Here is a 17746-nt window from a genome sequence, read left to right as displayed (position 1 = left end):
ATGTATGTGTTCTAATGTGTGTGTCTGGAGGGGGTGGTATATGAAGAGAGACAGAAAGAATATTTTCACCCAGGCTGTGGCTTGCCTTTTCACTTTTCTTCACTATTTATCTGATCAGCAGAAGGTTTTTATTTTGATGAAGTCTAATCTATTTATTACAATATCTTCCATGAGCCAAGAAGTCTTCGCATGGCACAAGGTTATAAATATAATCTTTTAAGCTTTCTTCTAAAACCTTTACACTTGAAATCTTCACATTTAAGCATTTAATCCAATCTGAATGAATTTTTATACACAGCATGAGTATAGAAATCAGGATTGATTCATTTTTGTGATACAAGTAGCCACTTGGTTCAGCAACAAGTATTGAACAGTATTGAAAAACAGTACTGAAAAAGCTTTCCTTTTCTCATTGACTTGCTTTGGGATCTTTGTCAGAAATCAATTGACCACATATAACTGAATCTGTTTCTAAACTCTATATTCTTTCTCATTGATCTGCTTTCCAATCCTTACACCAATATCATACTGTTTCCATTATGTACTGAAGTAACTTGCATGAATTTACATTTCATTGCCGCAAGTGATGAGAGTGCTAAGGGCAGTGCAATGTATCTGTTACCAAACTTTGATTTTCTTCAGTCTGATAGGTAGAAAACTGAAGTATCTCAGTATAATTTAAATTTACATTTCTCTTTTCATGAGTGACATAGAGTACTTTTTCTTATTTTAAGTGCCTTTTGTATTTTCCTTTTGGTCACTGTCTATAGTGTGATTGCAATATTGTTTCCCAGTTTATCATCTTGTCTTCTGGTTTTACAGGTCACATTTTTCAGCCAAGCAAAAGTTCAAACACTGTTATTTTATGGAGTTGAAAGTGTAAGATTTTTATGGTTTCTTAATTTTGAGTCATCATTGGAAAAGTCTTCTGACTCCAAATTTATAAAATAATTATCCTCTTTTAGCACATGTATTATTTATTTTTCATATTTGGATCTTTGATCTACTTGTAATTTGTCCCACTATAAAGAATGCATATGGTTTCAATATTCTGTGTCCCCCACCAAAGGGAATACACAATTGTCGCCAAAGTACATATAATGGTCTACCTTTTCCCCCATGGCTTTTATTTTTTATTTATTTTATTTTGTTAAAAATGAAGTCTTTCTATGTTGCCCAGGCTGAATTTGAACTCCTGGTTCAAGTAATCCTTCAGCCTCAGCCTCCAGAGCAGCTGGAACTATAGGTGCAGGCCACCATGCCCAGTTGTCTCATTGATTTTAAATGTCATGTTTATCATGTACTAAATTCCAATCTGTTCAGGAATCTATTTCTAGATTCTCTATATTCTGTTGGTCTGTCTGACTATGCATCAGTGCCATGCTATTTTAATAACTGAAGTTCTAAAACATATTTTAGTATCTGGAAAGACTATTTTTCAGGATATTCTTGGATATTCCTATTTGTTTAATTTTACTCATAAAACTTCAGAATTGTCTGAAGTTTATCAGGCTGTAAGTTAAATTAAAATAGAGACAATCAATATTTTTAATGATGAATACTATTTTTCTCTCCAAGAACAGGAAATATCTTTCTGTTTATTCTAGTTTTCTGTATTTCAGTATGTTTTAACATTTTACTCATGTAGATTTTGTACCTTTCTAACTTTATTCATACATATTTTATATTTGTTGGGGCTACTGTAAATTATGGGTTTTTCCCCTTCCATTCTATAATACACAGAATAATGATCCCCAAAGTGGTTCATGTCCTAATCCCAGAACCTGTGAATATGTCAGGCTACAAGGCAAATGGGAAGAAAAGCAAATCAGCTGAGCTTAAAGTAGAAAGATTATCTTGGATTATCTGGGTGGACCCAGTGTGATCACAGGGGTCCTTAAATTTGGAAGAGGGAGGCAGAAGTCTGTACCAGAGACTTTTTTCTCACATACCAGGAGATAGGCTCAAGTGGGTCTTGCTGGGTTTAAAGATGCTCAAAGAAATAAGAGAGGACAGAAACAAATGGAAAAACATTCCATGCTCATGGATAGGAAGAATCAATATCGTGAAAATGGCCATAGTGCCAACATAATTTATAGATTCAATGCTATTCCCATCAAGCTACCACTGACTTTCTTCACAAAATTAGAAAAAACTACTTTAAATTTCATACGGAACCCAAAAAGAGCCCATATAACCAAGACCATCCTAGGCAAAAAGAACAAAGCTGGAGACATCATGCTATCTCACTTCAAACTATACCACAAGGCTACGGTAAACACAACAGCATGGTATTGGTACCGAAACAGATATATAGGCCAATGGAACAGGACAGAGGCCTCAGAAATAACATCACACATCTACAAGCATCTGATCTTTGACAAATCTGACAAAAACAAGCAATGGGGAAAGGATTTCCTAGTTAATAACTGGTGTTGGGAAAACTAGCTAGCCATATGCAGAAAACTGAAACTAGACCCCTTCCTTACACCTTATACTGAAATTAACTCAAGATGGGTTAAAGATTTAAACATAGGACCTAAAACCATTAAAACTCTAAAAGCAAACCTAGGTAATACCATTCAGGACATAGGCATGGGCAAAGACTTCGTGACTAAAACACCAAAAGCAATGGCAACAAAGCCAGAATTGACAAATGGGATCTAATTAAACTAAAGAGCTTCTGCACAGCAAAAGAAACTGTCATCAGAGTGAACAGGCAACTTACAGAATAGGAGAAAACTTTTGCCATCTATCCATCTGACAAAGGGCTAATATCTAGAATTTACAAGGAACTTAAATTTACAAGGAAAAAACCTAATCTACAAAGGATATGAACAGACACTTCTAAAAGAAGATATTTATGTGGCCCAAAAATATGTGCAAAAAAGCTCATCATCACTGATCATTAGAGAAATGCCAATCAAAACCACAATGAGATACCATCTCAGGCCAGTTAGAATGGTGATCATTAAAAAGTCAGGAAACAACAGATGCTGGGGAGGATGTGGAGAAACAAAAATGCTTTTACACTGTTGGTGGGAGTGTAAATTAATTCAACCACTGTGGAAGACAGTGTGGCAATTCCTCAAGGATCTAGAACTAGAAATACCATTTTACCCAGCAATCCCATTACTGAGTATATTCCCAAAGAATTACAAATCACTCTACTATAAAAACACATGCACATGTATGTTTATTGCAGCACTATTCACAATAGCAAAGACTTGGAACCAACCCAAATGCCCATCAGTGGTACACTAGATAAAGAAAATGTTACACATATACACCATGGAATACTGTGCAGCCATAAAAAAGGATGAGGTAATGTCTTTTGTTTGCAGGGACATAAATGAAGCTGGAAACCATCATTCTCAGCAAACTAACACAGTAACGGAAAACCAAACACTGCATGTTCTCATTCATAAGTGGGAGTTGAATAATGAGAACATATGGACACAGGGAGGGGAACATCACACACCTGGGCCTGTTTTGGGGTGCAGGGGTTAGGGAGGGATAACATTAGGAGAAATACCGAATGTAGATGACGGGTTGATGGGTGTTGCAACCCACCATGGCACGTGTATACCTGTGTAACAAACCTGTGTGTTCTGCACATATATCCCAGAACTTAAAGTATAAACAAATCTCATAATTTAAAAAAAAAAAAAAAGATGAAAAGAGGCAACTAGCTGAGGATATGGACAGCCTCTAGAAGCTGGAAAAGGCAAGAAAATGGTGTTCCCCTAGATCAGGTGTCCCCAAACTACGGCCTGCGGGCTGCATGTGGCCCCCTGAGGCCATTTATCTGCCCCCACCCCCGCCGCACTTCAGGAAGGGGCACCTCTTTCATTGGTGGTCAGTGAGAGGAGCACAGTATGTGGCGGCCCTCCAACAGTCTGAGGGACAGTGAACTGGCCCCCTGTGTAAAAAGTTTGGAGATGCCTGCCCTAGATCCTCCATAAAGGATTAGGAACAAGTAACTTTCTTAAGAAAATGCTGAGTATTCCTCAGAAAGAATAAAGAACAAAAGAATTCTTTCTGAGGAATAATTACTCAGAAAGAAAACACACATCTTTCGATGGATCCTATTTAAACATCCAGTATAAACCAACACTGTGACGAATTTTTAGCTAAGGTAATACCACGAGCAAACACAAATGTGGGCTTTGGAAAACTGAAAGATAGCAAGCCTCTTTTCCAAAAAATTTCTTATCAGCAATCAAACCCTACCTTTTCCCTGTGGCTTTTGTTTTATATTTTATTTTATCATATTTTATGAAAAGCTAAAACATAAATCTAGCAATTATCTTTAAAACAAGCCTTTTAAAAGACTAACATTTTAATTCATACGCACAGTGCCCTGACACTAAAAATGGGGAAATCATTTGGGCACAACAAACTAAAATATTGATTTCTGATTTCTAAGTCTACCAATTATTATTTGACATTAATAGTTTCCCTTTTCTAGAGAAGAAAGGAAAAGAAGGATGTACTCATTCCTGGTTAAGCTCAGTGCCAAGTGAAGAGGTCAACAGGAACGTAATGAGCTTAATATACTCACACCTGCTTAATAATGGATGCTGTTAGGACAGTTCCTTTTGAAGACATAATTTGAAGCTCTGGGTCCAATAGACAAGTAGTAGTTGTGATGGGTAATAACTTAGTAACAGCCTAAATGCACATTTTTATGAGACAAGTAACTCTTCTTAAGCAAGTAAAAAGCAGACTAATAAGATGTTCCTATGGGATTTGATATAAACCTGAGAAAGGAAAACATCCCACCTGTGTGACACCATGTAGAGGAGAGGCTATATAAGCACTTCAAAGAGGAAAACACCGAGAGCCTTGGAATTTAGACTCTGAGCAAGTGGCTTGAGCTTTTCATCCTGGTGACCACAGACTTGGAAACAAACTAAAGCCAGACACATAGTATGGATACCAAAGGCCGTACAACAACCAATTCTCCTTCAACCCCATGTCAAAGCTGCTCTAGGATTACAAATGTTAGTACCATCTCTTCTAACAACAGCTGCCAACGTGGCGGTCTTAAAGTCAACAACCGTCAACCAGCTGGCCACGTTCAGAGAATTTTCCAGGACCAGGGCTGCCGACCCACCCTTTGCTCTTGTTGCATGCCCATCTACCTACTAAACAACTTCAATGCTCGCTCCTCTCTGGATGACTGCAGCTGGTATAGTGAAGGCATCAACAGTAATGAGAAGGAGACCATGCAAATCTTGAACAACCGCCTTGCTAACTACATGGAAAAGGTGCGGATGCTAGAACGAGAGAATGCTGAACTGGAGTCTAAAATCCAGGAAGAGAGTAACAAAGAGCTCCCTGTTCTATGTCCTGATTACCTGTCTTACTACACTACCATCGAGGAGCTCCAGCAGAAGGTAAGATTCCTGGGAATTGTTTAATCATGTTGTGAATTGATGCTTTCCAAGCAACAGCTGTTTGCTAAACATTAATATTTTTGTTCATTTGATGCTAAAATTTTTTTTGAAGAATTAAAAAAACCCTTGAGTGAAATTGTCATCTTGAGGCAATATTCAGAGTCTTGATAGTATTTCCAGCCAGGCGTAGTGGGCACACACTTGTAATCCTAACACTCTGGGAGGCTGAGGCAGACAGATCGCTTGAGTCCAGGAGTTCTAGACCAGCCTGGGCAACATGATGAAACTCCATCTCTACAAAAAAATACAAAAATTAGATGGGCATGGTGGCACATGCTTGTGGCCCCAGCTACATGGGAGGCTGAGGTGGGAGGATCACTTGAGCATAGGAACTAGAGGCTGCTGTGAGCTGAGATCCTGCCACTGCACTCCAGTCTGGGCAAAAGCAAGACCCTGTCTCAAAAAAAAAAAAAAAGAGTCTGTTAGTGTTTCTTTTCTCCAGAAATACACTCTACCATTATAACTAGATAACTCAGGACCAAAAAAAATGTTAACAGCAAGTTGCTGTCATTTTTTAAATGAAAATAAGACAATGGAGATCAGAGAAAACAAATTTTGTTTTAATGAGTTCCTAAACAGTTTAGTTTTTATCCATTTTGCAACCATCACCACCCTTTTTCTCCGTTGATGCTTGTGTTATCATGTCCACATTGCTTGGTTTGTTTCTACACCAAACCTAACTTTGTAATGCACAGAGATATTCTGCTACTACACATCTGGATTTATTCAGTTTTAGTCATTTGACAAATATTTATTGAGCAGCAACAACAACGGGCCAAAGATTGTTCTAGATTCTGGGAAAATATTGATGAACTTTGAAAAGCCCCTGCCTTCATGGAGTTGACATTCTAGTAGATCGTGGTATTTATATAAATTTAGGATGGATTTTATTTTATTTTTATTTATTTATTTTTTTTGAGATGAAGTCTCACTGCTGTCAGGCTGGAGTCCAGTGGTATAATCTCAGCTCACTGCAACCTCTGCCTCCTGGGTTCAAGCGATTCTCTTGCCTCAGCCTCCTTAGTAGCTGGGACTACAGGCATGCACTACCACACCCACCTAATGTTTGTATTTTTCGTAGAGACAGAGTTTCACCATGTTGGCCAGGATGGTCTTGATCTCTTGACCTCGTGATCCACCCACCCCACCTCCCAAAGTGCTGGGATTACAGGCATGAGTCACTGTGCCTGGTCTGGATTTCATATTTTAACAACAACAACAAAAATACTTAAAAGTTAAGTAATCTTTGCTGATCTTTTAGGACAATAACAGAAAATCTGACTTTCCAAAGTTTTCCAAGTTTCCTGAGCATAGCTATGAAGATTAATCAAAAGTCTACTTCATCTTCCCCTGTTACGTGACACACACACACAAGCCCCTTGGTTCTTAAAGAAGGAGATCCTGGTGTGTGTTTCATTTGTGTGTACAATTTCTTAATTCTAGATCTTGTGTACCAAGGCTGAGAATTCCAGACTGGTCTCGAAAATTGACAACACCAAACTGGCTGCAGATGACTTGAGAGCCAAGTAAGCCCACCCAACTCTGTCATCCATGACAGAGCTCATCCTGAGTCTGACCAAGATGCCCTCAGCAAAATTATCCCCACACCTACTAACCTTGCCCCAGACCATGTTGGCACAAGCCCAGAAAAGACTTTCAAATTCAATGAATGATTAAGATTAATAACGGTTAAGTATACAGTACCTATAGTTTCTAACTTGTGAACCCATCTGATTACCTACACAATCGTTTGGTAAAATGGGTAGATTGTTGTCCCCTTTAAGGTGAGAAAGCTGTGAGGTTAAGTTGCTTACCCAAAGGTAAGCACAGCTAGTACAGGTCAAAGCCAAAATTTGGACCCAAGTTTTCTGAGCTCTAATCCAGTGCTTTCTTCACTTACATTGCATTGCCACTAGGGGCAGAGGAAGGACAATAAATTCCCACATCTCAAAGGGCAGCGATGCAGATGGCCCTAGCAAACTATTCTGGGAATAATAATTAAGTTATGATCTTTATCAAATGGTTTCACCTCTAAAGAGAATAAAACCTTCAGTGGAAATACACCAAATGAGATGCCCAGAGTAAAATACAGACCGGAGTTCTTCTTGGCTTAGTTTGCATCATCTCATTTCAGATGTCTCGCTTTTCCCGTCTGGTTTTTAAAGGTATGAAGCTGAGGTGTCTCTACGCCAGCTGGCGGAGGCAGATGCCAATGGCCTTAAGCAGATCCTGAATGTGCTGACCCTGGGCAAGGCAGACCTGGAGGTACAAGTTCAGTCTCTGAAGGAGGAGCTCCTTTGCCTCAAGAACAACCACAAAGAGGTGAGAAAAGAACCAAGAGAGTAATCACAAGCTAAGCCCTTAAGAGTAGCATCAGTTCCTTTGAGTCGCACCTGACAAAGGGTGTCCCTGTTTATATTAGTTCATTCTCACACTGCTATAAAGAAATACCTAGGAGTAGGCAATTTATAAAAGAAAGAGGTATAATTGAGCCACAGTTCCACATGGCTGGGGAGGCCTTAGGAAACTTACAATCATGGCTTAAGGGGAAGCAGGCATATTTCACTTGGCAGCAGGAGAGAGATCAAAGGGGAAAGAGACCCTTATGAAATCATCAGATCTTGTGAGAACTCACTCACTATCCTGAGAACAGCATTGGGGGACACTGCCCCATGATTTAACCACCTCCCACTGGGTCCCTCCCTTGACATGTGAGAATTATGGGAATTACAATTTAAGATGAGATTTGGGTGGGACACAGAACCAAACCATATCACTGTTACATACTATTCTGGTTTAGCCCTGAAAATACCTACTGCTACTACCACTGGTTCAATGGAGTATTTCAAATCCACTGGCTCCAACACAATATCTGGGGCCATGAGGGAAAGAAAGTCCTCCACCATCCCCTCCAGCTCTTCCACAAGAAGGAACCCAATTTTTCTGTCCTTACAGTCTTCACCTGTGCCTAGGCATCTCTGCGCAGACTTCTGCCACCTCCCATTGGTACGAGTCAATATTGGCACAATCCCATATTTGCACCATAGAGACTACAATCTCTTATGATCGATTTCACCTTTATGCTGTTTCACCCATTATCCAGCCCTGGAAATGATCGAAATTTTTTGGAACTCTGGTCTTGCTACTCATTTTTTTAAAATTTTGCACATATTTAAACACACAGTCCTACTTGAAATAGCCTTAAATCATTTTATAGCCGCTTAATAACACCTGTGAAGCATGTATTCCTTTGTTGTGGGCTGTATTTTAGACACAATTATGCTAAATCACAGCAGTTAGACTGAAGCAAGAACACAAGGGAGTCCTCGGTTCACCGAGTGACTTCACATTCTTTTTCTTCCCATAGGAAATCAATTCTTTACAGTGTCAGCTTGGGGAGAAACTTCACATTGAAGTGACTGCTGCTCCTTCTGTTGACCTAAACCAGGTCCTACAAGAAATGAGATGTCACTATGAGTCCATCATGGAGACAAACCGCAAAGATGCAGAACAATGGTTCAACGCGCAGGTGGGGGAAATAGAAAAGTCAAAAGCAATAAGCTGATGCTGCATTTCTAGGACCCTTTACTCAAAGTTGTGTTTTCCTCCCGTAATAGCCTCAGTCTCTGGCTGTGTTTCAGATGGAGGAGCTGAATCAACAAGTGGTGACCAGCTCTCAGCAGCAGCAATGCTGCCAAAAGGAGATCATCGAACTGAGATGCACTGTGAACACTCTGGAGGTTGAGCTGCAGGCCCAGCATCGAATGGTACCGAGCAAGCTGGCCAAGCCTACCACAGCAAAAGTGGCAGCAGTCCCTGACACCTGTGTGTTGCAGTATTTCCCAAACTGTGTCTCTTAGAACAATAGTTCCTTGTTTGTTAAAGGGTCTAAGGCTAAAAAGGGACTTTGTGGCCAAATAAGTCTGGGAAATGCTGGACTAAACCAGGGTTAAACAGGGTGCCTTTCTGTGAGCCTTTAATAAGCAAATATACACCATGAATCTCCAAGAAGGGGATACGCGTTATGCAGCATTCCAAAACTTATTTGACTATGGATCCCTGCTTTGTTTAGAAAATCTCATGGTATTAATGATTCATGAAATACACTTTGGGAAACACTGGGAGAGCATTTTATTATATGCAAAGCATTTTTACAAGCTATCACGTGAGATTTATAAAGTAATCCTATGGGGGGAGTGGCGTAATTATTAATGAATGTTACAGATGAGGTTCCAAGAGCTAAGGTGATTTTCCCCAGCAAACCCAAGGTAAGTTTCAGCCCACCTATTTTATAAAGAGAGACACTGAGATCCTGACACGTTAAGAAACTTGTCCAGAGTCACAAGAGTCTGAGCCAGAGTTGAGATTCCAATGCCAGTGCCATTCTGTCTCATGATAATGCCTCTCTGAAGCAGAGAACTGCTTAAATGCTCCGACGTGAAGGGTTTTAGGAAGACCTTGCCCCACACTGGTTTTTTCACCAGCTAGTCATGTGGGCTTGGACAACATATTGAACATCTTGAACCTCAGTTTTCTCATCTATAAAAATTTGGGATAATCATGCAAATAATAGGCGATTCAAACCTAAAATCCCATCATTATCCATAGACTTACAGAATGATAGCGCAGGAATCAAATTTACTCATCAGTTTTAACTTTCATAGTTTACATATAAAGGAATTGGTCTGGTGAAGAAATTGTATATAGTTAAACACTGCTTGCTTTCTTTTTAAGACAGAAACACTCACTGAATGAAGTGCCATGGTAATGCATTTTTAATGCCTGTATGTGCAAAAGTTAATTTTTTTTTCTCTCCTAAGTAGGAAAGTGTGGTGGGAGATTATCAGGTGGTCAAGAAAAAGGAATCGAAACACTTAAAGAGAGGCAAAAAAGAGAGAGAAAGAGGGAAGAGATCAAGGAAAGCAGATTTTAGCATAGTTGATCATTTGGGGTTTTGATTTATTTGATTAGGAAGCAAGAAATAAAGGGCTTGGAAATCTATTAGTAGTGTCACAAAGAAACCATTTTTTTTTTAATGATACAGGTCACAGGTGACCTGGATTTATAATCATCAGTCATCATTATAAATCCTACTTTCCTCCTCCATGATAGAGAGATTCCCAGGAGTGCATCCTGACAGAGACAGAGGCTCGCTACACAGCCCTGCTGACCCAGATCCAGAGTCTGATTGATAACCTGGAGGTTCAGCTGGCAGAGATCCGGTGTGCCCTGGAAAGACAGAACCAAGAATACGAGATCCTGCTGGATGTCAAGTCCCGGCTGGAGTGTGAGATTACTACATACCGCAGCCTTCTGGAGAGCCTGGATGGCAAGTATGTAAAATAACAACAACTTCTATGACAAAGAAGTGCAAATGAATGCATATATGTACTGCCACTGGCAATGAGGGACAAGTGCTTTGTTTGACCTTCTGGCCGGTGATGTGGAGCTTAGATAGAGGCAACCGCAGGCCCTCTCAAGCTGTGCCATGGGGAAGACTTACAATTGTAACCTCATCCAAATTTGAGGCGTTGGCTAAGCTGAGCTGTTTTAAAGAGCCCATGTGCAGGGTTAATTTCTTACAGGTTGCTTAGCTTCTTAGAGTTTTAAAAACGACTAGAGAAAAAATGGTTTTCCCATAGATGAATATTCCTAGTGACCATTACAGATCTTTCCCCACTGAGATGAACATCTGCTTTTCATGAGCTGCTACAAAACAACCCAGACTCCTTTGGAGGACCATTCTGCTCAGGCTGAAACCCCTAACCCTATCTAGTCACTAGTTCTTGATGCCAACAGCAGCAAGTACACGTGTGTGTTTTTACATCTTTTTTAAAAAATAAAAGTTGTTCATGCCTGTAATCCCAGCACTTTGGGAGGCTGAGGAGGGCAGATCATGCGGTCAAGAGATTGAGATCATCCTGGCCAACGTGGTGAAAACTTGTCTCTATTAAAAATACAAAAATAAATAAATAAATAACTGGGCGTAGTGGCACATGCCTGTGGTTCCAGCTACTCGGGAGGCTGAGGCAGGATAATCGCTTGAACCGGGAAGGCAGAGGTTGCAGTGAGCCAAGATTGCACCCCTCCACTCCAGCCTGGTGACAGAGCGAGACTCTATCTCGAAAAGAAAAACTGAATTAAAAATTAAAGTTGTAATTTTTGTAAACAATAAGAAGCTAAACAACCCATAAGAAACATACCTGGAGGATGAGTTCCCTGAAGTAACTCAGTCCAAACTAACACCCCAGAGACTTAGTTACAATGGCAAAGGAGACCTACTTCCCCAAAGTAATCAGTGAACTCTTCATAGCATTCTTCTAATTGGCACAACCACATTATATGAGCACAATGGTAATCAATGCTGTCACCTTAGGGAGCTATGATCATATACCAAAGTGCCTCAAATCATCAAAGAAGGATTATGTTTATAAAAAGAGTGTTTACTATGAACTGCTTTTTACTCCAATTCCCTAAAAACTATATATAGACAGCTAGAAGCCACTTTGAAGCTTCCCGATGACACAGTGAGGACTCTTTCATAGCTGGGGCTTAGGCCACCACTATTAGTATGACTAAGTCCCCAATGAGAAAAATATCTGATTAATTTCCATTCCTCAGATAATAATCCCCTCAACTTGTTCCTTATCACTGTTGATCATGTGGGTTTAGTTTCCATTATATCCATTTGCAGATGAAAAGCTAAAGCTTGAGAGAGTTTTTTTGTTTGTTTGTTTGTTTTGAGACGGAGTTTCGCTCTTGTTACCCAGGCTGGAGTGCAATGGTGCGATCTCGGCTCACTGCAACCTCCGCCTCCTGGGTTCAGGCAATTCTCCTGCCTCAGCCTCCTGAGTAGCTTGGATTACAGGCATGCGCCACCATGCCCAGCTAATTTTTTGTATTTTTTTAGTAGAGACGGGGTTTCACCATGTTGACCAGGATGGTCTCGATCTCTTGACCTTGTGATCCACCCGCCTTGGCCTCCCAGAGTGCTGGGATTATAGGCTTGAGCCACCTCGCCCAGCCTAGCTTGAGAGAGTTAAATGACTTAGCTGAGGTCAGCCAGCTGGTAAAGGACAGAGCTGGTCTCTGCCCCAGTCTTTTACGAGTGTGGTATTCTTCCCACAGTGCAATAGTATTGACCAATGGAAACTTACATAATCGAATACTTCTAAACCTAGGATGCTGATTTCCAAATGATTTGATCTGATTCTCTGTCTTCCACTAACTACAGAATGAAATGAATGAATAAACATTCGGAAGTATGTACTTGTCTTGAGCAACAAGTGTTTTAAAAAAAAATTAGCCACAACCGTTTTTCTCCATGACCATCATTTCCTTTCCTCTATCACGGCTAAAAGTCTGGTTTTTTTCCTTAGGCTTCCCTGCTATCCGTGTGCCACTAAGTGTGAGCCTTCCCCTTGGACATCTTGTAAGTCCAGAGCCATGGAATGCACGGCCCCAGCTTGCACGTCCTCAGCCTCCTGTGGCTTACAGGAGCCCTGCAGTGCCTGTGGACCCCTGTCCAGGATACTGGTTAAAATCTGCACCATTACCAAGGAGATTAAGGATGGGAAGGTCATTTCTTCTTACGAGCATGTGCAGCCTTGCTTCATCATCAGACCTACCAAAGTCTAACATCCCAAGGTGATGAAAATGACCCACATTTATGAAAGAGAGGCCAATACATGCTCCTGCCAGAGAGGTTTAAGGAAACTCCCCAGTCCCTTAAGGTACTTAGTTTCTTACTACTACAGCGGGTCCCCGTGGCTAGGTAGAATGCCTTTTATTCTGCTCCTTCCCTAACTCACCACTGCTAACATGATAATAAATTACATTTTTCTGGAAGGACATTTTGCATTTATCTGAGGGATGGGAACTGATTTGTAAGCGTCCAGGAAGATGGCCTACATTGCTTGACTACACAGGTGATTGATGGGCAGGTCTCTCTTGTTTACTCAGGGCTTGTTTACTTCCATTCCTCCTTAGAGCCAGTCAGACAAGTTTGGGGTTGTTTTTGGCCACTGGCACATGAAGGTGAAAAGCTACAACCTTCCCTTCTAAATTTCTTTGGATACAGAAAGAATCATACATAGGAACAGTATAAATAGGGGGAAAAAAAATCTTCACTATTTAGTTCCCTTGAGTCGATAGTTACCAGTATGGATCCTATTAAACTCCACTGTCTTAATTACGATTTCTCTATACTAACATACTTTACCTTTCCATAGATATTTTTTTAATGTCCATGTTCTCCAAAACTTTGTGACCCATTAGGCTCTCCAAATATTTTATTTGAGAATGAGATATAGTTGTGGGGAGTGGATCTAGAACACTTAGAAGAAATAGCATGGGTCTTTTCATTAAACGTTTGCAATTTCTCTTTCTATTCTTTAGGGAATGGGAGTTTGTTCTGATTGTTTGACAAGGAACATTTAGCTGGAACTCTCAAGAAATAACCCTTGCTTCTTCCCCTCCCTGTGAAGAGTGACAAAGAAAACATAGCTTAGATTCCTGCTTCAATCTATCCATCAGAGTAAATGGACTTAAGATCCACACATTTTGCAGAAAAGCAATAGTGAATAATTGCTGCTTGTAAGCGCAAGGCAGTCCCAGTGTGAGAAGGCATCATTTATATGCCAGCCGTCATCACGGTTTCTTACAGGATAGTCACAGAATATGTAAGTCATTCCCAACAATAATCATTGGACATTGTCAGAGGTTTTGAGAAATAATTCAAAATCAAACACAGATGTGAGGTCAAAAGGCCTACACTTGCATTTCCCAGCTGTGACCCTGGGGAAAACATTTAGACTTCATCAAATTTAATTTCTGTGTTTGCTAAATGATGATCATGCCTACTTCACAGGGTTGTTGTGAAGATCAAATGAAATGGCTTATGTGATACTGCTTTGAATGCTGAAAAGCACTACACCAATGTTATTTGTATGTAAGTTTGGCTTTTAGCTATAGCCCTAGACCTATTTTTGTCATTATCTCATTTTAAAATTCTTTCTTCATGAATTTAGCTATCCGGTCTTGATTTTGGAGTTTTAATAGTGTTTAACTGTTGGGAGGAAAAAAAAAAAAGAAACAGATTTCCTGTGATCAAGCCCACAATTCTACTCAATAAAGCATTTTTCAATTCTCAGGGTATGTATCACGTATCAGTCAATGCCTGATGCCCACATCAAAGACACACACATTGTGTAACTTACAGCTCAATGATTTACTTCCTCCAGACAAGTAGCAACTTACACTAGCCAAGTGGAATGCAGAACTCCCAGAATGACCTCATTTCAATCAATAATTTCTCTCTCATCTGAGTGGGCAAAGTATTTCCCGTCAGTGGTTATCTAAGTACTATCTCAGGCTGCAGGATGAAAATGTGGAAAGGGCATGGAACTGGGATTCAGAAACTTTGGGACGGAGTCTCAATCTAGCCCGTGCACATATGACCTTGAGCAAATGGAATACAGCAACATAAGCCCTACCTATCACACGGTTGTAAGGATAAAGCAGAATTGTGATGGTGAAAGGGTCTCATAAACCATAAGGTGCTTTGCAAAAGAGCATTCCTATTCCCTAAATTGAAAACTAGACAGATCGTTTTCCTCCACATCTTCTTCCTTTCTTTCTAATTCAGTGCTGGGCCCAGGTGGACACTGATACATGTCCTGAGCTACAAAATTAGGGTTTAGGAATCTCACTGGACTCAAGCTAACCTTAAGCTGACGCAGCAGTGCTATTTTCAAATTATCCTAGAAATAGAATGCCTTCCTCCCTTGCAGAGCAAAATATCCCCCATGCCATTCACGATTTTAAAAAAAATACATGATTATGGCTGGGCACGGTGGCTCATGCCTGTAATCCCAGCACTTTGGGAGGCCAAGGTGGGTGGATCACCTGAGGTCGGAAGTTCGAGACCAGCCTGACCAACATGGAGAAACCCCATCTCTACTAAAAATACAAAATTGGCCAGGCATGGTGGTGTATTCCTGTAATCCCAGCCACTCGAGAGGACGAGACAGGAGAATCGCTTGAACCCAGGAGGCAGAGGTTGAGCTAAGATCCTGCCATTGCATTCCAGCCTAGGCAACAAGACCAAAACTCCATCTCAAAAAAAAAAAAAAAAAAAAAAAATTCATGATTATAAACCGCACAGTAAAAACGGGAGTTAGCCACTCGAAGGCTTGCAGCTTTTTTTAAAAGTGTCTTCTTCATATAAGAGAATGTAAAACCCTTTTCTGGTTGTATGCCTGTGGTCAAACCTTTTAAAGGCAATAGGAAATCTGGATTTTTAATTGGGAGGCTAAGTAAGTATCCTATACAGCCCCAAAGGGAGTTCAAGGTTTTATGACATAATTCAGCATAGGTCAGCAGCTGCAGCAGAAAAGGGGCTTGCGGGGAGGGAAAGTATAATTTTAGCACAGCTCAAAAGACAAACATGAATCAGGAAACACAGCATAGTCTCTAGAGTCTGAGGTCAAAGCTTATTTCTCTGCTTTCACTCTGAGGGTCCATAATTATATTTCTTAAACAGGGAGGGGAACATCACGCACCCAGGCCTATTGCAGGGTGGAAGGGCTAGGGGAGGGATAGCAGGCGGTAGGGGTATTGGGGAGGGATAACATTAGGAGAAATACTTAATGTAGATGATGGGGGATGGATGCAGCAAACCACCATGGCATGTGTATACCTAAGCAACAATCCTGCACGATCTGCACATGTACCCCAGAATTTTTTTTTTAAAGGGAGATATTTTAAATATCGTTTTCTAGATTTTTTTTCCTTTCTTCTCGTTGACTCCGCTTTATATCATAGCTAGTTTAAACTCTTCCAAATATGGAGGTAACCACGCTTCCCCCTTTCCCTTTGCTTTCATCCCTTAACTGACCCCCATCACCTGCCCCAGCACACAGCCCACACCCTCTATATCATTTGGATTATGGGTCTTCCCCAGGTCTCCTGCATTTGCATCTCCAGGTGTGGGACCTGGGAACCCAATTTTTAGCAAAAGTCTCAAGTGTGTGCACTGCATTAAAAGCCACTGCTTTATCACTGACGAGGGACTCTTGGCTTAAAGATCTGAATGACTTGATTCCTTATTCGAGGCTCTTAGATTCGGATATAGCTTAATAGACAGCCACACTTACAGATTCCCCCTCTTCATGCCTATTTGCCTGTTTATAAAATGGAGCTAATCAATCATGATCAATAATTTAATAAATATCATCAACTCATTTAATCCTCACAACCCCCCATCATGAAGTAGATACTGTGAATAATGCCATTTCACAGATGAGGAAACTGCTGGGCAGAAAACTTAACTGACTCATCCACGCCACACAATAATGAGATTAAATTGTAAGTACTTTTATTTCCTTAGGAAGGTCAACTAGAACCTGATACAAGAACAGAAATAATCTGCAGTAGCAAAAGCTTGCTTTTCAACTCTTCAAAGCACCCTTCTCCAGCTTACTCATCACAGCTTCCAGTGAGAAACCATCCAAGAAATTTTTACTCCTCATCCAGAAATGCACAGAATATGTGACTTTTTGAGTGAGGAAGGTATTGGACGGCAGCTAATCGTCTTTTTAATGTCAGAGATGGAGAATCTGGGCACAGAGAGAATGGTAACTTGTTCATGGCATGTGGTCAACAAGAAGACCAGTGCCCTTTCTTCTGCTCCTCATTTCCCCTCGTTCCCTGGCACATCTGTAGTGAACAGCTGTGGACTGAGGCCTAATGCAAACACTAGACCCCAAGACAGCGACCCCAAGCTCTAACCCTCAGAAGTACCTCTTGACTTCTCTGTGCTTAGACTCTAGGCACTCACCATGGACTCTTCAAAGCCTATATCCTTAGGGTCTCTTAAAAGCTCTGACATTACTTATCATGTCTAGGTTTCTACCTCTGTAAACAGGAATTGACACCAAAAACAGTGTTTCAACCCCCTCCATCTCACCCTGCCAGTGTCTTTTCAAGGCAATTAGATGGTATCAGTGAGATCTTTATGTTCTTTAGAAGATAATTACTATATGTTGTGATTAATTCCCATAATTTCCATTTTTCAAACAATGAAGAAAAGTATCTTACTCTAGACAGAAATGAACCCCTTAGCTGAGTAAGTTGCTATTCTATTTCTGTTCATTTTGATTTCAACTTAAAGTTTTAATAATAAAAACATATCTTAGAAGCAAACATACACTTTAAATGAGAGAAGGGGGAAAGATTAAAATTCAAGAGAAAAAGAAAGTATCTCCAAAGAGAAGAGAAGAGGT

The 17746-nt window shown here is 40.4% G+C and overlaps 1 protein-coding gene across 1 annotated transcript; it reads left to right on the top strand.

Moving 5' to 3' along the window:
* The first annotated feature begins 4810 nt into the window (after positions 1 to 4810).
* Positions 4811 to 13743, top strand: KRT39 (keratin 39). Its single transcript, XM_003942796.4, has 7 exons — positions 4811 to 5402; positions 6906 to 6988; positions 7628 to 7784; positions 8830 to 8991; positions 9104 to 9229; positions 10575 to 10795; positions 12842 to 13743. Exons 1-7 carry the CDS (start codon positions 4935 to 4937, stop codon positions 13098 to 13100), a joined length of 1476 nt encoding a protein of 491 aa, XP_003942845.3. The 5' UTR covers positions 4811 to 4934; the 3' UTR covers positions 13101 to 13743.
* The last annotated feature ends 4003 nt before the right edge of the window (positions 13744 to 17746 follow it).

The sequence above is a fragment of the Saimiri boliviensis genome, chromosome 17 (assembly GCF_048565385.1).
Source record: "Saimiri boliviensis isolate mSaiBol1 chromosome 17, mSaiBol1.pri, whole genome shotgun sequence".
Lineage (NCBI taxonomy): Eukaryota > Metazoa > Chordata > Mammalia > Primates > Cebidae > Saimiri > Saimiri boliviensis.
This window is presented reverse-complemented; position numbering and strand designations above follow the sequence as displayed.

Bases quoted from the DNA above. Each gene is read 5' to 3' on its own strand.
- KRT39 (XM_003942796.4), top strand. From the start codon at position 4,935: ATGGATACCAAAGGCCGTACAACAACCAATTCTCCTTCAACCCCATGT. The intron at 6,989-7,627 runs GTAAGCCCACCC...TGGTTTTTAAAG, and splicing joins GCAGATGACTTGAGAGCCAA to GTATGAAGCTGAGGTGTCTC. The intron at 8,992-9,103 runs GTGGGGGAAATA...GCTGTGTTTCAG, and splicing joins AACAATGGTTCAACGCGCAG to ATGGAGGAGCTGAATCAACA.